The sequence below is a fragment of the Mustela putorius genome, unplaced genomic scaffold (genome assembly GCF_011764305.1).
Source record: "Mustela putorius furo isolate JIRA1106 unplaced genomic scaffold, ASM1176430v1.1 tig00000695_pilon_pilon_pilon, whole genome shotgun sequence".
Classification (NCBI taxonomy): domain Eukaryota; kingdom Metazoa; phylum Chordata; class Mammalia; order Carnivora; family Mustelidae; genus Mustela; species Mustela putorius.
In genome coordinates this window covers 7,450,265-7,472,536 of record NW_025421447.1, presented here as the reverse complement: position 1 = coordinate 7,472,536, position 22,272 = coordinate 7,450,265, and the positions used below count along the sequence as shown (strand labels likewise).

General features: G+C 51.8%; 2 protein-coding genes, 1 long non-coding RNA gene and 1 other non-coding gene across 4 annotated transcripts; 3 read left to right on the top strand and 1 right to left on the bottom strand.

Annotated features, from left to right (window-relative positions):
* The first annotated feature begins 3,018 nt into the window (after positions 1-3,018).
* On the top strand, positions 3,019-7,632 carry TMEM107 (transmembrane protein 107). Its single transcript, XM_045083350.1, has 5 exons — positions 3,019-3,263; positions 3,446-3,513; positions 3,626-3,726; positions 4,658-4,754; positions 4,996-7,632. The coding sequence occupies exons 1-5, from the start codon at positions 3,177-3,179 to the stop codon at positions 5,063-5,065; spliced, it is 423 nt and encodes a 140-aa protein (XP_044939285.1). The 5' UTR covers positions 3,019-3,176; the 3' UTR covers positions 5,066-7,632.
* LOC123392965 lies at positions 5,687-5,822 on the top strand. The gene has a single exon (XR_006607687.1). It is a non-coding gene; the product is annotated as a U8 small nucleolar RNA (small nucleolar RNA).
* A 9,266-nt stretch (positions 7,633-16,898) lies between the features above and the next one.
* Positions 16,899-20,747, top strand: VAMP2 (vesicle associated membrane protein 2). The gene is made up of 5 exons (XM_045083349.1): positions 16,899-17,040; positions 17,537-17,657; positions 18,134-18,292; positions 18,396-18,447; positions 19,033-20,747. Coding segments are annotated over exons 1-5 (351 nt in total). The 5' UTR covers positions 16,899-17,038; the 3' UTR covers positions 19,050-20,747.
* Positions 19,323-22,245, bottom strand: LOC123392932. Its single transcript, XR_006607660.1, has 2 exons — positions 21,440-22,245; positions 19,323-21,125 (listed from the first exon to the last, which is right to left on the bottom strand). It is a non-coding gene; the product is annotated as an uncharacterized LOC123392932 (long non-coding RNA).
* Between the last annotated feature and the right edge of the window lie 27 nt (positions 22,246-22,272).

The following is a 22,272-nucleotide window of genomic DNA, read 5'->3' as shown; positions in this document are numbered from 1 at the left end:
AGAGAGAGAGAGAGAGATGCAGGCTCCCCGCTGAGCAGAGAATCCAATTCGATGAGGGGCTCAATCCCAGGACACCGAGATCATGACCCTAGCCAAAAGAAGTGGCTTAATCCACTGAGCCACCCAGGTGCCCCTATTTTAAAACAGTTCAACAGTTAAAGAGAAAACCTCCCCTACACACCTGAGAGCTCAGAAAGCCCATGCGGGTAACATGTGATTTCCATCCAATTTTTCTAGAGTAAAATAATAATAATAATAATTATTATTATTATTCAGAGACATGGCTGAATCTCACTCTTTATACAGATAATTCCTCTGAAAAGTCTAAATGATTGTGTTTTTTATTTTGTGGGTTTTGGTGACCACATTGTCTCCATTATCCATTATGAAATTTAAGACTGCACTGCCCTTTAAAGAGATGGTTTTATAGGAAAACGTCACTGCATAGATTCAATGTATAGTTGTTTAACATATAGGGACCATCAACCCCAGAAAGTCATTCCTTCTTTTTATAAAGCAATTTAAATGTCTCAATGATAATATTATAGAAGACCGAAAAGGAAACTTTAGGAAGGGCTATCGCTTAAAACTTTTTATTTTAAATAATCTGATTTATGGAAGAGTTGCAAAAATAATACGGAGAGGGACACATGGCCGGCTCAGTTACATAGAGCAGGTGACTATTGATTTGGAGTCATGAGTTCAAGCCCCAGCTTGGGTGTAGAGCTTACTTAAAATAATAAATATAGGGGCACCTGGGTGGCTCAGTGGGTTGAGCCCCTGCCTTCAGCTCAGGTCATGATCCCAGGGTCCTGGAATCGAACCCTGAGTCGGGCTCTCTGCTTGGCAGGGAACCTGCTTCCCCCTCTCTCTGCCTGCTTCTTTGCCTGCTTGTGATCTCTCTCTCCCTCTGTCAAATAAATAAATAAAATATTAAAAAAAATAATAAATATAAGGGGTGCCTGTGTGGCTCAGTTGGATAAGCGTCTGACTCTTAGTTTTAGCTCTGGTCATGATGTCTGGGTTGTGAGATCCAGTCCCTTGTCTGGCTCTGTGCTCACCAGGAAGTCTGCCTGAGATTCTCTCTCTCCCTGTCTGCCCCCCGTAAATAAATAAATCTTTTTAAAAACATATATATAAAATACAGAGAATTCCCATGTACTTTCGGAGACTGTGTTCGCTCCATCATTGCCTCTCTTTCTGGCTCTACAGATACATACATATTTTTCTAAACTATTTGAGAGTATATTGCAGACATAATGCTCCTTTACCCCTAAAATAATGTGCATTTTCTAGCAAGGACAGTCTTTCCCATAACGGCAGTAGAATTATTAAAAATGAGGTAATTAACACGGATATTACTGGTACCTAAACTAGAGACCTCATTCCAGTTTCCCAATTGTTCCACTGATGTCCTTTGCAACAAAAGATAGTGTTTGAGGCTTTTTTTTTTTTAAGGTTTTATTTATTTATTTGACAAACAAAGATCACAAGTAGGCAGAGAGGCAGGCAGAGAGAGAGGAGGAAGCAGGCTCCCTGCCCAGCAGAGAGCTTCATGTGGGGCTCAATGCGGGGCTGGATGCCGGGGCTCGATCCCAGGACCCTGGGACCATGACCTGAGCCAAAGGCAGAGGCTTTAACCCACTGACCAACCCAGACACCCCTGAGGCTTTTTTTTTTTTTAAACCTGGTCCAAAATCCATCATATTTCTCAAGTCAAAGGTGTCACATCTCTTTAGTCTCCCTAAATCTGGAAGAGTTCTTCAGTCTTTGTCTTTCATGATCTTGAGCGAACATCTCCTCACTATCTCTTTGAGTTCTGAATTTTTTTACCCACTGGTTTAGAAAAAGGAAATGTATCTATTATATTGGGGCCCTCAAAGACAGAAATGTGTTTCCTCTCAATTTTGACATTTTCTACAACAAAGTTGAAGAATGAATCACTCATTTTTCAAAGGGCCTTTCCTTGCATCTCCTTTTTTAAAAATGTATTTCTAGCACCTCTTACCCTGCGGATTTTTTATTCGTTTGTATGTTTGTGGCCCATCTCGATCTCCTTGACGAAGAATATAAACTCCGGGAAGGTAGAGCCTTCTGTCTTGTCAGGGACAAGAGTCCTGCACTTGCTAGCGGGTCAATGATTATTTGTTGAATGGAATTAGGAATCAGAAATGGCCCCTGGGCGTGCGTGTTTAGCTTAGACCGGCCTAAAAGCGCCAGGGTGGAGTGGAAGAGAGACCTTCCGGTACGTGGGCTGCGGAGGTCCCGGGCACGCAGGGACCTGACCAGGGAGCAGAGAGCAAGGGCGAGAACTTTCCGTTCTGCCAGGATCTCAGCAGAGGTCCCAAGGTTAGAGAGGGCGCTGACAGTAAGAGGTCCCCGGACTGCTGCTGGGCCAAGTCAGGTGCCCACACCTCGGAGAGATAAGGAAATTCGAGCACAGTCGGCGCCGCAGCCGGCTCCTTGCCTCCCAGCGGGGCAGGGCTCGTGCCCTTGGCCGGGTCACCGTTCCCTCCCCGGACGCGCCTCGTTTCCACGTGCAGAGCCATCTTTTGCTCTCCGCTATGCCCTCGCCAGACTGAGCCAAGTCGTCTGGGGGTTCGAGGGGAGAGGGAGGTCAGAGGATCAAGGAAGGTTCCGGTCCCAGGTTCTCGGATCATCAGGGACATCGTGACCATCTAGTTAGTAACGGCGGACAAGGCAGGGGCATCCACGTCTCCGCGTTCCGTTCCCGCGCCTGCGGCGGCCCAGGGCGATGGGGAGCACGGGGAGGCGGAGGAGGGAGAGAGTGTCCCTGCCTTAGGCCCGGCGGCGCCCTAAGACGGGCGCGACGGGGACAGCAGTGTCTGGAGAGCACCTCGAGCCGCGGGCCCTCCCAGGCCAAGCGGCGCGGACCGAGGGCCGCACCACGCCCCTCGCTGCCACCCGCGACTTGGGGGCTGAAGGCTGCCGCCGCTGGAGAAGTGACTGCTCTCGCGAGATTTCCCGAGAGCTGGCCGCCGCAACCGCGGACGCGGTTGCCAAGGCAACTGGGAGGTGCCAGCGCGAGCGGGAAGGAGGCGGCAGTCGAATTTTTGCGTGCGGGCCCGCGAGACTTGAGGAGTGGCCCTTCCTGAGCTTTCAGCCCAGCGGAGCGCGGCCTCCGCTGCATTCGGTACCCCTGCCCCCGCGGGGCCATGGGCCGGATCTCGGGGCTTGTGCCCTCTCGCTTCCTGACGCTCCTGGCGCATCTGGTGGTCGTCATCACCTTGTTCTGGTCCCGGGTAAGACCTACGGCTACCACCTCCCGCCCCCCAACTCCATTCCCACCTTGGAGTGCTCCTAGCCGCTCGGCGCCACTTCCCCAGGACCTTACGTGGGCGGGTGCTCGCGTCCCCCTCTGACCCCGGAGCTGCCCCGCAGCCCGCCCCTCTTTCACTTTCTTCCGCTCTGCTCTGCTCCCTAGGACAGCAACATCCAGGCCTGCCTGCCTCTCACGTTCACCCCGGAGGAGTACGAGAAGCAGGACATTCAGTGAGCGCTCGGGGAGGGGGGGGGGGCGGTGGTCAGAATTCAGAGGTAGTGAGAGTGGAGGGATCATCGAAGAAGTCCAGGAGACCTGAGCCTGTCCCCTTCCTCTCTGCAGGCTGGTGGTAGCGCTCTCAGTCACCCTTGGCCTCTTTGCAGTGGAGCTGGCGGGTTTCTTCTCGGGAGTTTCCATGTTCAACAGCACCCAGAGCCTCATCTGTATCCTTTTATGCACGGCGCATTTCCATCTCCACTCCCTCCAGCCACCTAACTCGTGCTCTGGCCGAGGCAAACAGCCTCTCCAGTTCACAGATCTTCTTAGGCAATGTGGAAGATTTATTAAGCTCCCGCCATGCACCAAGCACTGAGATCCCAAATGGGAGTAAAAGACAGTTTTCCACCTTGAAGAAGAGATAGAAGCTCAGACATTCTGTAACCCAGTGTGAGCAGCTCTGGGCTATAGGAGTGTGTAAAGATAGGAAGAGGCACTGTGGAAACTCAGAAGAGACAGCTAAATAAATGAATAAGAGAGAGAGAGAGAGATATGAACAAGATGGACCGGGGAAGGCTCTTGACACTTGAATTGTAGCTGGGAAGACCAGGCTGCTGCCTGGTGATTTCCAGCAGTGTGTAAAGTCACTGTGAGTATTCTCGTGTGCCTGGGGTAGATGGGCGCCCTGGACCTGAAGGATCCAGGTAGGCCCCTAGACACTGGGTTGGGGTAGCCTGGGATCCCAGCTGTGCAGGCCCAGCCCTGGTCTGTACTCACATGGCTGTTCTAGAACTCAGAAGTCAGGGCTGCAGGCTCTAGCCTTTGCAGTGTGGTGCGGGAGCAGGGGGTGAAACAGTTCAGACGCCAGTCCCAGCAATGCCTTTTTTTTTTTTTTTTTAAGATTTTATTTATTTGTGGGGGGGGGGCGGAGAGTGAGCACAGGCAGACAATGTCAGGCAGAGGCAGAGGGAGAAGCAGGCTCCCTGCCGAGCAAGGAGCCCGATGTGGGACTCGATATCAGGACGCTGGGATCATGACCTGAGCCGAAGGCAGCTGCTTAACCAACTGAGCCACCCAGGCGTCCCCCAGCAATGCCTTTTGTGGCTCATCACCACCTATTGAACCAAAGGCGTTCCTTGACTCTAGTGCATTCCCAAGCCATTGGGGCTCACTGTAGTGCGTCCGTGGCCCTGTCCTTTTTCATATTCGAGCGTTGGGAGTGCACCACATACTGGTACATTTTTGTCTTCTGCAGGTATGGTGGCCGCCAATGTTTGGGATAGGGGAGGAAGGTTTACTCATTCTGAAGGCCTCCCCCACGCAGGCCTTTTTACTCCATGGTCTGGGAGGATATAGCGGATCCATTTAATCTGCTGTAGTCTCTTGAAGTCCCCCATCTCCTACACTTTAGGGGTGGAGTCTCTGGTTTGGGAATTTGGGGATTTTTTTTTTTTTTTTTTTGGAAGGATCCTTGAATCCACCCCTTCTGTCCGCAGTGCCCTCCCCGCTATCACCGAAATAGCATTGTTCATCAGCGTCTTTGGGCTGAAAAAGAAACCTTTCTGATACGTTCATGCCAGGAGCATAGGATTGAAGGTTGGAGGAGCAAGGGACAACTCACCATTCCTGGAAGAAGAAAGGACATCTTCAGCCCTCCACAGTAACACTGCATTTGGTGGAGGATTTTCCTGTTAGGGTAATTATCACTCGAGTCTGGGATGATCAGCGTTTTATTCAGTGCTTTGTAATAAAATATATTTTAGAGTAAGATCAAGACTTTAAAAAACGTTTAGGGGAGGATTGGGGTGGCCAAACTACTAAGGAAACGCAGGACTATTTTGCAGCTTTGCACTGTCAGCTCCTAGTTTCGCTTTTATTTTGGTTATTACGGTAGCGAATAGCGGAAGGAAGTAGGCGGGGATATGTAAATAACAAGTGCTGTTAGGGTGCCAAGCTCCTGAGTGGAGCATTCTGGGAGGGATTCGTTTATTATTATTATTATCAGGTTTTTTGCAGCCAAATGTCGGGGGTGGGGGGAATGTCTTTAGTAACTGCAAATACATGTAGCAGTAGAAATGGGAGAGCCTAGATAATTTCAGGTTGCTGGGGTCCGCGCGTTATTTACTCACCCTAAGCGAAAGCGGCCTCCTTTGCCCTGAGTAAGGAATGCGCAGAAAAGCTCTTTTATCGTCAGGTAGGATAATCCTTACCTGTTCCTCCTTTGGGAGGGCAGATTGGAACATGATGATTGGAGTTCGCATGATGCGTGATTAGCGTCTCTGCGTGGCCGGGACTTGCAACACCCCGGTTGCTCCTATCTGATTCTGCCTGGCGATCGCAACTTTTATTCGTTAGAAACGGGTAGTTTTTTGGCTTTCTTTTGGTTGTTAGGAACGCATTTGCTACGTTTTCATTCGTTACTGAAAATCAGAACCCTTTGTCAGTCAATGATAAAGGTTTCTCTTCGTATCGGGACTGCGGCGTGGGCAGTGCCGTGGGTGTCTCGAGATTTGTAGTAAGTCACTGTTCTTGTCGCTCCTACTTGGTGGTTCGCCCTTTTCCTCTCTCCCTGGCAGAGAGGACCACCGGCTCCGGAAGATGGGCACGGCTTCCCCGGGGGTGGCACCATGGGTGTGGTGGGAGCCCGCACCTCTGGTGGCTTGCACGCGGCCGGAACGTGGTAAGAGGGAGCCTTTGGAAACACAGTTGGGCCTAGTGCAGAAGCGCTAGCAGCTAGCAAAGTGTGAAGGGTTGTCCTGTCCCACGACGAGTGTTCGCGAGGTCCGGTTTCCTCGCGCAGGTCAGTGTTATGTGCGGAAAGTTTCTCTGTCCTAAATGATGGAGCCCAGGCCATTCTAAATAAGCAAAGGTGTCCAAGGTGATGCCTCACACACATGGAATCAACTTTTCCCTCCGCACCTGTCCCTTCTGGGAGCCTTTTATCTAGAGCGTTTATTGGCTACTTACTGAGCACCCAACTGCATGCAAAGGCACTGTGGTAGGCACTGTGGTAGGCATTGCGGGAGTCGTGCTCAACATGATCCCTGCTCAGCCTCAGCCACCACAGATCCTGTGGCTCCTGGGGTCTGGCGGTGTGGCTGGAGCAGAATTGGGGGGTAGACTGTGCTGGAGGCAAGGAAGGTGGACATTGCGGGTCGTGCTTACAGGCTAGTCGGGAAGGTCACATTCCACAGCATTCTGGCTGTTGCCCGCACCCACGGATGGGGTTCGCTGATTGCTGAAAGCGGACTTTTTGTTCAGAAACACTGTGGGCTAGTTGCGCCACAGCTATTATCAGAAATCATGTAAACTCCACAGATGAATTATATTTAAAAACAGATGTGTAAACAAACAAACAAAAAAAGAATCCCAGAGGTAATATATGCAAAACTCATTACTAACTGATTTTTTTTTGTTTCTTTTTTTAGTTTGTAGGAATTTTATTTATTTTTACTGAGTATAGTTGACACACAGTGTTCCATTAGTTTCAGGTTCCTGATTATTTTCCACGTTTTACTGTCATGTGCTCTGGAGCTCATTTACGTGTATTGTGTCTGTATAGTGGCGGTGCTGTATAAGGATGGGCCAGTAATCTGTGTTTCTCTTCCCAACTCATAGAGACATCAAGTTGACATTTTGAATTTGGCCCCAGTAGGAGTATTTACACCCCAGAAATTGGCGAATGCTACATATCGGGCTTAGTTGGTTGTCTGGATTTAAGAAGGTGATGGAGGAAATGTTAATAATGCAGGTTAAATTGAAAAATGTCATGCCTGTTAAAATGTGAATGGCACACAAAATGGGATTCCCCCCAGAAGTTGCAAACTATTGTCAGATTCAGCAAAGAAGTTCGTTAAGTCATTGAAGAATGAGTGAAGTCTTCACACATCCCCAGTGTTTCATTTTCGTCTTACTCAAAAACGTGAATTAAAATACCAATCAACATTCATACTGGAGATACCTTGGAGTTGGGACACAACTCGGTCTACGTAGTCATGAACACAAGAGTGGAATTTACAGTTTAAGAAATTGTATGTTTTATTATTTGTAAGTTCTGTCTTATACATCCTTTGAATCAGTAAGATTTATAATAAACTTATGTACATACATAAATGCTTACTATTTTTGGAGAACTGATAGTGGTTTTTGTTTTTTTTTTTTTTGTTTTTTTTTTTTTAAGATTTTACTTACTATTTTTGTGAAGTTAGCTCATCAACCAGCATATGCCAGTCATGGAAGACAAATTCTGCTTGAGTCTATTCATATGAGGTACCAAAGGTAAGCAGAGTCTTAGAGAATGTAAATGGTGGCTGCCAGGGGCTGAGGGGGTAGGGATGAGGAGTTGTTGACAGGGTAAAGCCTTTTAGCTTTGCAGGATGAAAATAATTCTAGGGATTGGTTGTAAAACAGCATAAATGTACTTACTACTGAATTGTACACCTAAAAATGGCAAAGATGGTGAATTTTATGTATTTCTGACAGTTTAAAAATTAAATAGATGATTTGGGACGCCTGGATAGCTCTGTTAAGCATCTGGCTTTGGCTCAGGTCATGACCCTGGGATACTGGGATCCAGCCCCATGTTGGGCTCCCTGGGGAGCCCTGCTTCTCCCACTCCTTCTGCCACTCCCCCTGCTTATTCTCTCTCTCTCTCTGACAAATAAATAAAATCTTTGAAAAAAAAAAACCCAGGGCGCCTGGGTGGCTCAGTGGGTTAAGCCGCTGCCTTTGGCTCAGGTCATGATCTCAGGGTCCTGGGATCTAGTCCCGCATCTGGCTCTCTGCTCAGCGGGGGGCCTGCTTCCTCCTCTCTCTCTCTCTGCCTGCCTCTCTGCCTACTTGTGATCTCTCTCTGTCAAGTAAATAAATAAAATCTTTAAAAAAAAAAAAAAAAGAAAAAAAAACCCACAAAAATTAAAAGACTTAAAAAAAAAAAACCAAAACCGGGTGCCTGGGTGGCTCAGTGGGTTGAGCCTCTGTCTTTGGCTCAGGTCATGATCCCAGAGTCCTGGGATTGAGTCCCGTGTCTGGCTCTCTGCAGAGCAGAGAGCCTGGTTCCTCCTCTCTGCCTGCCTCTCTGCCTACTTGTGATCTCTGTCAAATAAATAAATAAAATCTTAAAAAAAAAAAAACAAAACAGTGGGGAAAAGAGGAATTAGTCAATAAAGGTTATTAGAAAATTGAGTAGCCGTCTGGGGAAAAATAAGGATCGATACCTTACACCACTATTACCAATAGATCAAAGGTGACAGTGTAAAAAATACAAGCATAAAAGAACTGAACGAAAACTTGGCATTTTTAACCTTTTATCTTTACTAATTTCAGACCTACAGTAAAAGTCACAAAATTGTTCAAATCTCCTGTATAACCTTCACCCAGATCCTCCAAACGTGAGCATCTCACGTGGCCATGTCATGATTAGGGAAACCAGGAAATTAGTGTTCATGCCATGCTATGAACTCATCCACAGCTCTGATTGGAATAGCTTTCCTCCTAATTCTTCTTTTCTGCCTCAGCCTCTAAATCAGGATTACACATCACATTCACTTGTCACTCTTAGGCTTTTCCAACCTGAGACCGTCTCTCCGTTCCTCCTTTTACTGCGTTTCACCATCTTGTCGCATTTGGAGAGTCCTGGTGAGTGGTTTTGCAGAATGTCTCTCCATTCGAATTTTTTTTTTAAAGATTTAATTTATTTATTCGACAGACAGAGATCACAAGTAGGCAGAGAGGCAGGCAGGGAGAGGGGGAAGCAGGCTCCCCGTTGAGCAGAGAGCCCGATGAGGGGCTCAATCCGAGGACCGTGAGACCATGACCTGAGCGGAAGGTAGAGGCCCAACCCACTGAGCCACCCAGGGGCCCCTTTCCATCTGAATTTGTGCAGTGTTTTCTCATCGTTAGATCGAGGGTGTGCATCTGTGGCAAGAATACCACAGCAGTAAATAGTTTGGAGTGAAGAGGACATTGCTGGGTGTGAAAACAAAACACAGAAGTCCGAAAAGAAAAGCCTGATGCATTTAAATATGTATTAAAAAGGTAAAAAGCATGCATGGTAAAAAAAAATCATAAGCGAAAGCTAACATAAATGACAATCTAGGGAAAATAGAATTCATACTGCAGAGAAAGGGCTAACCCTAAAACACAGAAGTCTACAAATCCGTAAGAAATATACCAGTAGTCCAATAATAAAGGACAGAAAAATCATACGGATCTTTTACAGGAGAGGAAATACAAAGATCTCTCAAATACATGAAAAGATGCCTAGGCTTATTCACCATAGGAGAAATGCAAATCATGTTTAACTTAACTTGTAATGCCCAAATAATGTCATTAAAGAGTTGAAGAGGGCGTGGGTTTAGGGAAAACAGGACTCACCTCTTTGTTGGTGGGAGTAAAAATGGGTGACACACAGAGCCCAATTTGGCAATAGCCACAAAAATCAAAAACTAGTTGAAACCACAAATCCTCATACCCTTTTGACCTAGGATTTTTTTTTTTAAAGACTTTATTTATTTATTTGACACACAGAGATCACAAGTAGACAGAGGGAGAGAAGGGGAAACAGGCTCCTCACTGAGCAGAGCCCAATGTGGGCTAATCCCAGGGCCATGTGGGCTTGAACCCAGGACCCTGGGATCATGACCTGAGCTGAAGGCAGAGGCTTTACCCACTGAGCTACCCAGGCACTCCTGACCTAAGACTTTCACAACTAGGAGCTAGCTCTGCCTTTTTGCACGTAGGTGTGATGTGAACATGATTATTCTTCACAGCTTTGCTTGAGTTTGCAAATTATGTCTGTCACCAGGAGATTGGTGAAATTATATTACAGTGTAATACTCGGTGGCCAGGAAAGAAAGACTCTCGAAGAGGGGTCCTTTCCCTCCCCGGCTCAGTGGGAGGATCCTGGGACTCTCGATCTCAGGGTCATGACTTGGAGACCCACATGGGGTGCAGAGTTTACTTAAATAAAAAACTTAAAAAAATAAAAAAACAATCTCCATGGGTTAAGTGACAAAAAGACCCTGTGGCATGGTTTCTATAGTTTGCCTCCATCCGTGTAAAAAGAGGAAACCATGCACAGTGCCCATGTCTGGAAGGAGGCCCGAGGTAACTGGGAAGACTGGTGTTGAGGGAGATTTTCTCCAGGGGCTCTTGTGTACTTTGCACTCTTGAGGCACACACACTATTTAAAAAGACAAAACTATAACATTTTTATAAAGAATGGGAGCCTACAGGGGCGCCTGGGTGGCTCAGTGGTTTAAGGCCTCTGCCTTCGGCTCAGGTCATGATCCCAGGGTCCTGGGATCGAGCCCCGCATCAGGCTCTCCGCTCAGCGGGGAACCTGCTTCCTCCTCTCTCTCTCTGCCTGCCTCTCTGTCTGCTTGTGATCTTTGTCTGTCAAATAAATAAATAAAATCTTTTAAAAAAAAAAAAAAAAGAATGGGAGCCTACAGCTGCTCATGTTCCCTGTTTGGAAATCAAGCTAAGTGAGAGTCCAGCAAAGCTTAGCAAGGAGAAATAGATTTCCGATGACATCAGGGGGAATGCCTGTTTCCTGCTATTTCCAGTCAGCCTGCAGCGAGAGAGCCCTCACATTCTCCTTCTTGGTTGAAATCAGTTTGAGCTGTGTTGGCAAGTGTCTTGACTGTAACTTCCATGAAAAACTGCAATGTCTTGGGTGGTTGTGCCTCCGCCCCCCGTCAGCTTTACTGAGGTCTAACTGACAAACACACTGCGTTTTGATGATCTTTCTTGGGTATTACTGAGGCTCCTGGTGTCAGCACAGGAGAATGAAAGAGGGCTCGTTTCACCAATGAGGAACATGAGGCCCAAAGAAAGGCCACTAACTTGATGCAAATGGAGAGCTGGGGCGAGAACCCAAGTCTGGCCATCAGGCCAACTCCATTGACTCATTCAGTCGTCACTGAGGGGCGCCTGGCAAGCTCAGTCCATAGAGCATCCAAAGCTTGATCTGGGGGCTGGGAGTTCGAGCCCCATGGTAGGTGTTGATATTACTTAAAAAAAAAAAAAAAAAGCCAACAGGCCTTCATTCAGCATCATCTACCTGCCAGGCTCTGGACATGGTGTATGAGATGGAGGGGAGATTAGCATGTGACCCCTTCAGTCTGGAGCCCCCTACACCTCCCAGCAAACACAGGAGGAACCTGTAAACCCCAGTGAGTCTCTAATGAGTAGAGGGTTGCAGAGTCAGGATTTGGGACCAGGAAACGTCCCAGGTCCAGAAGACTGTGATCTGCTTACGTCTTGTCTTACCCACACCGTGCTCTGGCACCTGGCTTTCCCACCATGCACATCCACATGGCTCTGCTCGGACAGGAGCTGCCCAGCCCAAACGGGGCTGTCCTCATGGGAACCATGGGCACACAGGCCCTGCCTGAACCCATTCACCCCAAACAGGTGCCTAGGCACTACCCATTTGCAATCCGTTTGCCTGCTGTGCTGGGTTGGCTTTTACAACACCCTGCGCTGAAACCGTAGTTTCTTGTCGTTCATTACTCATTCACTGACCTTGTTTCTGGCACTGTGCTTGGCACGGGTTAAAAAGATACCACCTTATGTATATATATATGTTTTATACAAATGGCTCTTTTCTTTCGTTGTCAGAGAAAGCACAAGCAGGGGGAGGAGGCATACCGAAGCAGGACTCGATCCCAGGACCCTGGGATCAGCACCTGAGCTGAAGGCAGACACTTAGCTGACTGAGCCACCCAGGTGCCCTTATACAAACAACAACAACAGCACACAAACACACAAACAAAACTCTTTAAAGGGGTATTCTATATGTGAAAGAAACTTACAAAGATTCCATCAAGGCATTTCTCTGAGCTCAGTTTCCCCAAATGTAAGATCAAGACAGGACCGCCCCCACAGGACTGTTCTGAGTTGGTTGATCCTGGGGACTATTTACAGCAGCCTTCCTAAGAGCACTGTTAAGAGCTTCCTAAGAGCAAAAGAATTGGAAACAACCTAAAAGCCAGTGCTGAAGCAGTAAACAGTGGTGCGCTTTCTGGCTAAATAAGACCATCCCGAACATTTGCCTTCCCTCCCTTCCAGAACGGAAGTAACAAGAGAGGAGTCAAAGCCTGATAGGTACATCGACAAGGACCAAGAGACCAGAGAGATAGCAGAGGACAGGAGACTTCAGCAGCGGCTGAAGGCAGATTGCAGGGCAAGCAAGGACAGGGGGAGTCCAGACGTGACATCCGGAGATTCTGAAGGTCACCGGATTCCTGTCAAGGCCTGGCTGAACCTTGGTGGGGGGACAGTGGTGGCTGAGATCCCAGATTCAAATTGTTGAAACCTTTCGAGCTCCCTCCCTTCTCCCCTCTGAGTCGCACATACCATCCCCCACATCCTGATTTTCAGGGAGGCTTTGGACTTGGGGATAGCAGGAGCAGTAGACCGGAGGCTTGAGGCTACAAGCAGGAGCCCCCATCTGGCTCCAGATTCTCGCCCCTCCACACACGGAGAGGGTGGGGAGGGAGAGTGGAGGATAGGCTTCTCTCAGAAAACTGAACAGCCCCAGAGAAAGCCTGCCACCTATCAACATTTCCGAATCCCAGTTAAAAGGCATCCACCGTCCTGCAGGGAAAGCCAAGGGTCAATAAATCCTCCCCCACCACCACACACACACACACACACACACACACACACACACACTACACACCCCTTCCAATCAGCCTCTTGGTGGCTCCTTTTTAAAGCCAAGGACCAGCAGACATTTGAGGGAGTCCCGCAAAATGAGAAAGAGAATCCTCCCATATGTTAAAAAAGCAAAAAACAAACAACCAAAAAAACACACAAAAAAACCCACATCGCAAACCCCCCAAAAAACCCACCCAAAACTGGAAGGGGGTCACCTGGGTGCTCAGCCAGTTAAGCATCCAACTCTTGGTTTTAGCTCAGGTCATGATCTCATGGTCCTGAGATTGAGCCCCGGGTTGGGACCACTCCCTAAGATTCTGACTCTCTCTCCCCACGCCCACTCATATTCTCTGTGTCTCAAAAACAGTAAAAATAAAAACGAAATGGAAAATACAGAGATAGTTACGGGTTGGGGGGGAGGGCACAAGAAAAAAAAAACCCCTGTAATTGGAAAGCTAAAAAAAAAAGGAAGGGGCTTAATGCATATAGTCTGTGCGTGTTTGTGTTTTTATTTTTTATTTTTTTTTTAAAGATTTTATTTATTTGACAGAGATCACAAGTAGGCAGAGAGGCAGGCAGAGAGAGGAGGAAGCAGGCTCTCCACTGAGCAGAAAGCCCAAGGCCAATGCTGAAGGCAGAGGCTTAACCCACTGAGCCACCCAGGTGCCCCTGATTTATTATTTTGCAAGGAGAATAAAGTCACATTAATGTGTAATTAAATGGAGCGCATCTAAATCCATGTGAAGCCCCTAGCTCAAGATAGGCTCCTGGGGGGCGCCTGGGGGGCGCCTGGGTGGCTCAGGTCATGATCTCAGTGTCCTGGGATTGAGCCCCACATCGGGCTCTTTGCTCAGCGGGGAGCCTGCTTCTCTCTCTCTCTCTCTCTCTGCCTGCCTCTCTGCCTACTTGTGATCTCTCTCTCTGTCAAATAAATAAATAAAATCTTAAAAAAAAAAAAAAAGGCGCCTGGGAGTTTCCTTTCCCTGCAGGAGTTCAGGGCTGGACAGGCAGCCCCCATGCCTTCCAGAACTGGTGGGGAGAGGGGGAGTGCTCAGCGAGAGGTCACAGAGGTCACAGGCTTGATAGCTGATGGGGACAGAGGTGGGGAGAGCCCCTGGGTCCCTGTTCCTGGCAGCATTGCCAAGAGCACTCTCCTTCTACTCCTAATTAAAAGGCCTTGTCCTTACTAGCACTGAGGGACACACAAGGTTTCTGAAATTAATTACCATGTGGTGAGGTTTTGACTCATGGAACAAGTTCATGAGTCAACGTGGGAATGACCCACCCCCAGTCCCATCCTAATATCTAAGTCCGGTGTCCTTAGAAGAGGAAGACAGGAGAGAAGACATTCACTAAAGTTCTTCTCCTGGCCGCCTGTCAGTCACCAGAGGTGCTTGTTGGAAATGAACTAGGATCTGCCCACATCTTTTCCATGAGCCTTGGCAGTGGGACCCAGAGATTTGGCCTCCAAACCCCAAAGCAGGCAAATGCGGAAGCCACTGTCTCAGTCTGCAAAGATAATGCTCTATTTTTCTTTACTTCACCTTCTATTTTGGGTCTTCATTCTACTGCTTGCAGAAAACATTCCCTTATCCATTTCCAGGTGAACTCCGTCATCCCACGCCATCCCCTTCTCCTGACTCCACCATTGATTTAAATTTGAGGAGTCCCTTAGCACCGTGACTTAAGGGGGTTGGCAGGGACAGTCCTCCCTTGATATAAATCTTCCCAGGTCCCCATGTCAATGGATCAGACATGGCCTCATTTCTACCCTCCTGCTGCTGCCTCAGGACCCAAGAGCCCTTTGCCAGCTTTCCAAGTCACACTCCATGGCCTTGACTCCCCAGGTGTATTCTGGGTTCTGTCCCTCCCATGTTCTCTGGACTTGGCCATTGGGGGAAATGAAGCTCACTCTGAAAACAAGGTCTAACATCTTGGCTGGCTCTCCACTAGCTTCTCTCCAGCTAGTGCAGGGAGGGTAGCAGGGGCCAGTGGGGGTGGGACGTCTGCCTGTTTGTAACTCCTTCCCCAACATAGTCCCAGACACTGCAGCTTTTGAACCTAAAAGCGTGGTATTTGGCATCTTTGTTCTCTGGCTAGAAAACAGAGTAGCCTCAGGGCCAAAAAACAAAAGCTAGCACCCTACAGTGCCATCTGGGCCCCCAGGCAAGCCGGCTCTTTTCTCCCTTTTCACAGAGGCTGAGCCAGTGCACAAGGACCCGAGAAGTGGCTCCTCCTTGGAGGGGGAGGGAGCTGAGACTCTATCTTAGATCTGCTGAGTCCCCACACCCGACACAAGCTCCTTGTTCACTCACCTCCCCCAGACAGCTGGGAAATGACACCTCTGGTGACAGAGCCAGTCCTCCAGGCTTCTGCCAGGAGGAGGTGGGGCGCTGCATAAGGCAGGCTCTCACACCAGAGGCCCTGGGAAGCCTGGGTGGGGGAGGGAAGAAGCTGGCTCTTCTTTGTCTCAGACACCAAGGCCACCCGTCTTCCTCTGCTCCCCTTCTGGGAATGCACTGAGCACCCCTGGCCTGGGACATGATGCCTCTAACACAGGCCATCCTTCCCTTTTGAGATTCATCCTACTCCACCCCACAAGATAGGCAGCTCATCTGGTCCCATCTTCTTTCTGAAGGGCCAGGCCTGCTGGGAACCTGTGTGTACAGCTGCTGCTTAGAGGATCTAAAGAGAGACCAGAGGGGATGAAGGGGACAAGTATAATCACCTCCTACCATGTTCTAGATCAAGCCACTTAACATATAGGTAGCACCTACAAATATAACATAGGTGGGGTCCCAGAGATAGGACAAGAACTTGCCAAGGTCACACCTAGGAGGCTAATCCACATGTACAGTAGTACCTTGCACCTGGGTACTGCAGGGCAGCCCTTGCCTACCGTTGCCCCCTAAAGAAAAACAACAAACAGAATCCCCCCAAAACCCCTTATTGTTGCAGCCTGGGATCAGAGGCTGAGAGCCCTCCTTCTGCTGCCGGGCAGGGGACCCAGCTCTACGGCAGAGCTGGGATTTGGCTGGTCTGTGGCCACCATGGGAAGCAGCCCCACAGGACAGCCTCGTGTCCTCGTCCCTAGGCCTTAACCTTGCCCTATCTCAGTCAAGCAACCCCGGTCTGAGCCCCAGTTGTGAGGGACGAGAGGCAACTTGCACGCTTTGCGGTGATTTGCTTGGGGTGGGGGCGGGGGGGGGGTAGAGCCCTCCTCTTCTCCTTTCACACCCCGCTCCTCAGCAGCCCGGGGCCCCAGGCCTCGGCTGAGCCCTGCACCCGCGGCGCGGGCCGAGGGCACCAGCTCCCGCCGCTCCGTCCACCTCAAAAGCAGGGTCTCAGCTACCCGCATTGCCCCGGCGACCTGCACTTGCCCCTTCCCATGCCCCCTCCACCCCCCCCCCGCAGCCCATTGCAGACGCAGAAGCAGGTCGCCGGCCTTGGGGCCCTTGCGGAGGATGTGGGGTGCGGACTGTTTTACGGGTTTCGCGGGTGCGGGAGGACGGGGCCTCGGCCTCAGGGGCGCCGTCCGGGCCAGGGGGGGCAGAGGTGCGCCTGAGAGGCTGCGGCCCGACGGGGCAGGTCGGCGGAGGGTGCGGGGAGCCGCAGCGTCGGGGTTCCGGGCTCACGCAGCTGCGGCAGGAGCAGGGGCCCCTGGTCCGCCGCGCGGCCGGCCGCACCCCGCCCCCACCGCCCAGCTCCCGACGCACCGCCCGCCGCGCCCCGCCCCCGCCCGCAGTGCCCGGATGTGGGTGACGTGCGGCCGCCATCTTCCCGTCCCGGGCAGCCAGCGCCAGTCGGAGCCAGCGCGAGCCGCCGCCGCCGCCGCCGCCGCAGCTGCCGAGTCGCCCGCCCGCCGACCCCGCCATGTGAGTCGGCTGTCCGCGCCCGCACCGGTTCTGCCTGCACCGGCCGCCGCCCTCTGGAGCCGGTCCGGGGAGCGGCGGATGTTCGGTCGGCGCCCCGAGGCCAGGCCGGCGCCCGTGACTGCGCGCGGGCAGCTGGAGAGCCCCGCGTCCCCGGGCTGGCGGCGCGGGCGGTGGCCGCGGGAGGGAGCGGGCCCCGCGTCCGCCCGCCCCGGCTCCGCCGCCGCCTGTCATTTCGGGTCGACCCCGGACCTTGTCTTTGAGGTCGCCCTTATTTGACGGGCGGGGAAACTGAGGCCCGGGGGGGGAGGGGGCCTGACTCAAGGTCACGCAGCTAAGCGGCGGCGGGGCCGGACGGAGTCCAGGGCTCCCATCGGGTGGCCTTCCTGCGACGAAGGAGAAAGGGAGGGACGGATGGATGGACAGGAGGATGGGCGGAGCCCTGGCCGCGGGGCCGGTGGCTCCAGGCCTCGGGTCTTAATCCGTCCCTGCCCCTCAGGTCGGCTACCGCTGCCACCGCCCCCCCTGCCGCCCCGGCTGGGGAGGGGGGCCCCCCTGCGCCCCCTCCAAACCTCACCAGTAACAGGAGACTGCAGCAGACCCAGGCCCAGGTGGATGAGGTGAGTGCGGGGCGGGGGACGGGGGTTGTCCGAGGAAGGAGGAAGGACCCTGAAGGTTGACAAACTGGTGGGGGGCCCACCGTGGGTTGGAGGTGATGAGTTTATGAGTTTGGGGACAAAGACATACCCTGCCCCTTCCCTGTTAAGCTTGCATTCCAAGCGGCCCTGGGGTGTTCGTCAGCCTTGATTGCCTGGGGCGGTTCAGTCCCGGCAGGTGTGGTCTGGTGATGGACAGGTTGCTTGAGGCTCAGTACATAGAGGGTGCTGCTCTGACATCCGAGATGTCTGGCTGTCAGCATGCCCCTGATGTGTGCTCCTTGCATGTCCCCAGGTGTGCTAGGCATGTTCTCTGTGTGTCCTTGGCATGTTAGCCTGGCAGCATTGGGGTGCATGTTCCCTCTGTGGGTGCTTGGTTGAGGAGTGCCCTCATTCCGGTGGCCTTGGCACACCCCCTGCCTCGTGGGCCCCTCCTCCAGGTGGTGGACATCATGAGGGTGAACGTGGACAAGGTCCTGGAGCGGGACCAGAAGCTGTCAGAGCTGGACGACCGTGCAGATGCACTCCAGGCAGGGGCCTCCCAGTTTGAAACCAGTGCAGCCAAGCTCAAGCGCAAATACTGGTGGAAAAACCTCAAGGTAAGGGTGGGAGCACCCAGGAGGGCTGGTGTAAGAACTAACTGAGGGGTGACCGGGAGTGTCATGGTCTGTGCCACTGACCCCCTCCCCCTCTCGCCCCCAGATGATGATCATCTTGGGAGTGATTTGCGCCATCATCCTCATCATCATCATCGGTGAGTAGGGCAGGACTGGCTAGGGCCCTTCCTCTGGAGAGGTTTCCCCTTCTAGGTTTTGAAGGTCATTAACCTAGTTTTTACTACTCAGCAAAAAGCATATAGAGCTGCCAATGCAGCTCTGATTGATCTAGAGCCCCAAACCTTGCTGCTGTTTAGCTTGCACTTTGCCTGGTTCTAGGCAGTTTCTGTTAAGGTTTTTGGAAACAGCAAAGCTGGTGGATCCCTACTGCTCCTTTGAGGATCCTTTTTGGGCCTAAACCTAGTCTGGGAACCCTGGAATTGGGGATTGGGGGAGCTGGCAAGGGCCAGGGGCTTGAGACACGGCTAGGAAGTCAAATACTCTACTGTTTGAGAACTTTTGGGCCCAGAGAGCCTAGAGGATGAGGAATCTGTGGCCCCAAGGCTATACCATGGAGTTGTAGAGATCTTGGAACCTACCAGTCCAGACCCTTGCTTTCCAGATGGAGAACCTAAAGCTGAGAGGGCTGGGGGGTGGGGAGGCTGGGAGCAGGGCCAGGCCTGACACACTGCTTTCTCTCTCTTTCTCCCCCCCCCTTCTTCCTTCTCTTTCCCTCTCTACAGTTTACTTCAGCTCTTAAACCCCTGAGGAGCCTGCCCTGCCCAGAGAAGGGCCTCTCCCCACCTCTCCCCCCCCCATCCCCAGCCGCTCCTCCACCTCTCAGCCATATCTTCCAGCCCCCCTCCCCTGGATCCATGTGTGTGTGTCCCCGTGTGTGTGCCCCCCCCCTGTAAATAGCCAGCTGTTATTTATACATATATAATATTATATATATTTGGTCTGTTTGTAGTTTTATTACTAGAAGATTTTTCCGGTTGTCCTTAACTCCCCTCCCTGAGGTTCCCATCTCTTCTCTTTTCCTCTTTCCCCTTCCCTCTCTTCCTGACCAGCCCTGAATCCCTTCATTTGCATCTGCTATGCAATAGTTCCTCTTCCTCTCCTCCTTCCCCTGGATTTAGCTGATCCCTTCCTCTCCCCCTGGCCTTCCCTGTACCTCCACTCCCTACAAAACAAAACAACAACAACAACAAAAAAAAACAAAAAGCAACTGTCCAGGACTCCCAGGGTGCATCTTCTTTGTTTCTTTGGGAGGCCCTGAGACTGGCCCCACTTGGTCCTAAGAATCCCAAGGTCTTCTGGGAGCTTCCAGCATGTTAATTAGCATTCATTTACATACCGACATCCCTTTTGGTTCCTCCTCTTTCCTTCCATCGTTCTTCATTCTTTCCACCATGTTTCTTCTTTTTTACTGAGGAGTTAGTCCCCATGGTCCTTGTATCAGTCTTTCATTTGCATGACATTACTTGCAGGTGGTGGGAGCCTGGGATTTTGGAGAGCCAGCCTCTCCTGGCCCCCAGAATCACCCCCTCCTAGCCCCTCTAGTCTGGTTTGCCTCCCTACCCCCATTTTCCAGACCTTTTGTCCCCTCCTCCTCCTCCCCCCAGCTGGTGTGTAAGTGTCTTGGAGTTCAGTGTGTCATGATGGACCAATAGTTTGCCACTTGGAGTCTCTCCCCACATTCCTGCTCCCCACTTTTCATGTGGGGCACTCAACCGACATTCCCATGGGGTCTCCCTCCCTCCCATCCACCTGATCTGCCTCCTCCTCCTCCCACCAGGAGTGTTTGGGGGTGGGCCACAATCTGACTCTTTTGGGAGAGCTGGCTGTCAGTGTGTGGGGATCATCACTGCCTCGGGGAGGAGTGGGGCAGGGCAGAGAATCCCCCCAATTCCTGCCTGAAATCTGGCCCTACCCTTGCTGGGGTTTGGATCGAAACTCCCCTCCCCAATTTGGGGGGGGTGTTGCTCCCATCACTGCCCAGCTCCTCTGACTGCCCCCCTGAATTCAGGGTGGGGGTACTAGTCACTGCCAATGTGTGTATGGGACTTGCTGGAAGATGGGGATTCTCGCCCCTCTCCAGGGCAGTTGAGCCCCAGGAGTTGTCTCCTCCTTAGGTGAAGTGATAGAGGAAGGGTCTAATGTCTTTTTAAATGGCACAATTTTAGGGGTCTGAGGGTCCAATCCCTTAACCTGCTGGAGGGGACCCCCCTAAACTCACTCTTCCCTCCACACTCAAGGTTTCTGTGTGGAGGGGGAGCAGGGAGATCTAAGCTGTGGTGTGAAAGGGTAGGGAGAGATGCTGGGGGTGGGGGTGCTGTGTTCTAGACCCCCCATATTATCCCAGTGTCCCCTGCCCCCCCTTCCCTCCCCCCATGCCCCCAATTCTGTGACGCATCCAGATTGTGAAAATGTACAATAAATGTGTAATGAGTAACCAGCTGGTGTGTGTTCTAAGACCTTTTCTTACCCGGTGGGAAGGGTGAACCAGGAAAGTTTACAAGATACATTTGGAATTGACAGAGCTTTGCTGGAGGGCCTGACCTTGGGCAGAGCTAAATGTGATTCCCAAAGTGGCCACGGGTGGGCGCCAGGCGCTGATGCGAGGAACCGCTCTTGATCCCTGTGCCAGCCTGGTGAACCCTGCGGCTTGGGCCTGTAGGCAAGCTCCTGTCTTTGTTGGATCCCTCTACAGCGCTTGATTTAATTCCCAGATGCTCCGCAGTCGCTCCCGTGGTCTTTTACTCCCAGCCTGAAGTAGATGGCCGACTTCTGCGAGACGTCTTTCCCCCGAGGTTCCTCTGACAGTGCCAGCATCCTGAAGGGGTTAATAAATAGGGCACATGGGCTCAGGGACAGCCGGCCGTAGGCTGGCCTGCTAGCCTGCACCCTCTTGTGGGACTGGTGACTCTAGACCCCTCACTGAGCTCCCGTGGCCCCCTAGCAAATCGACCCCAGGGGCTGCAGCAGCGGGTGGAGTGCTGGATGGGCTCTGGAACCCCGACTTCCCTGACTGCGGCGTGAGGGCAGCCTACTTAGGTGTTTCCCAACTGCCAGGGATGCTTCTATAAAAGGCGCCCAGGTGATTCTCGCAGTTAGACACGCCGTCCTCTTAATAATGCCCGCATTTACCGAGGGCTCGCTCCGCTCCTCGCGGGGCTCCTTCATCTACCGAGGGTTCGCGAACGTCCTCGGACCCGTCCTTTATCGAGTCAGGGGCCTGGGTTTAAATCTTGGCCCCGTACGGACTGGAGTGTTAATCCAGACAGATTATGTAACCCCTGGAGCCCAGAGTCCTCTGTGAGGCGGAGCTGTAGTGTAGTGAGACGGCCTCGGGGTTTGGTCCAGAGAACGATCGGAGGTAGCCGTCGCCATCTCCATTGCCATCATAATCGCGCGGCGCTGAAATCCGAAGACCGCTCCACCGTTAGGCCGGCCGCTTGCAGCTTCGCGGGGCTTTAGGGACCCAGGGCTGGAGACTCAGCGCGGGCGGGGTGGGGGCGCTCTGGTCACGCCCGGGACAGCTCACCCGGGTCTCGGCACAAAGCTCCCCCGACCAACGCCACCGCCGCTCACAACTGCGCCTGCGTGCGGGTCACACTCGCTGCGCCTGCGTGGACTCCGCAGTCTCTGGTAAAGAGTGTCGTCAAGGAAAATCCCCAGCTTCCAGATAAACAAGCTGCCGCGTGAGGCCGCCGGCACGTGTCCTCTACAGCTCCGAGACCTACCAGCCTATGAGAAACTTTAGAGGGATGGTTGGCATTTACGTCCGGGATCCGGGCAGGTCGGAGACCCGCGCCACAGCCAATAAGAACCTCCAAAGTGGATGGGGGCGTGACTTTCGTCCAAACTCCAATCAACGCGCCGGGGCGGTCCCTCTCGCACGTGGAGCTGTCACTGCGGGTGGACAGACTGACCAATGAGAAGAAGACGGTGGCGGCCCGCGCCAATGGCGGCGGGGCGGG

Bases quoted from the DNA above. Each gene is read 5' to 3' on its own strand.
- TMEM107 (XM_045083350.1), top strand. From the start codon at position 3,177: ATGGGCCGGATCTCGGGGCTTGTGCCCTCTCGCTTCCTGACGCTCCTG. The intron at 3,514-3,625 runs GTGAGCGCTCGG...TCCTCTCTGCAG, and splicing joins TACGAGAAGCAGGACATTCA to GCTGGTGGTAGCGCTCTCAG. The intron at 4,755-4,995 runs GTATGGTGGCCG...TTCTGTCCGCAG, and splicing joins TACATTTTTGTCTTCTGCAG to TGCCCTCCCCGCTATCACCG.
- VAMP2 (XM_045083349.1), top strand. The intron at 17,658-18,133 runs GTGAGTGCGGGG...CCCCTCCTCCAG, and splicing joins CCCAGGCCCAGGTGGATGAG to GTGGTGGACATCATGAGGGT. The intron at 18,293-18,395 runs GTAAGGGTGGGA...TCTCGCCCCCAG, and splicing joins ACTGGTGGAAAAACCTCAAG to ATGATGATCATCTTGGGAGT.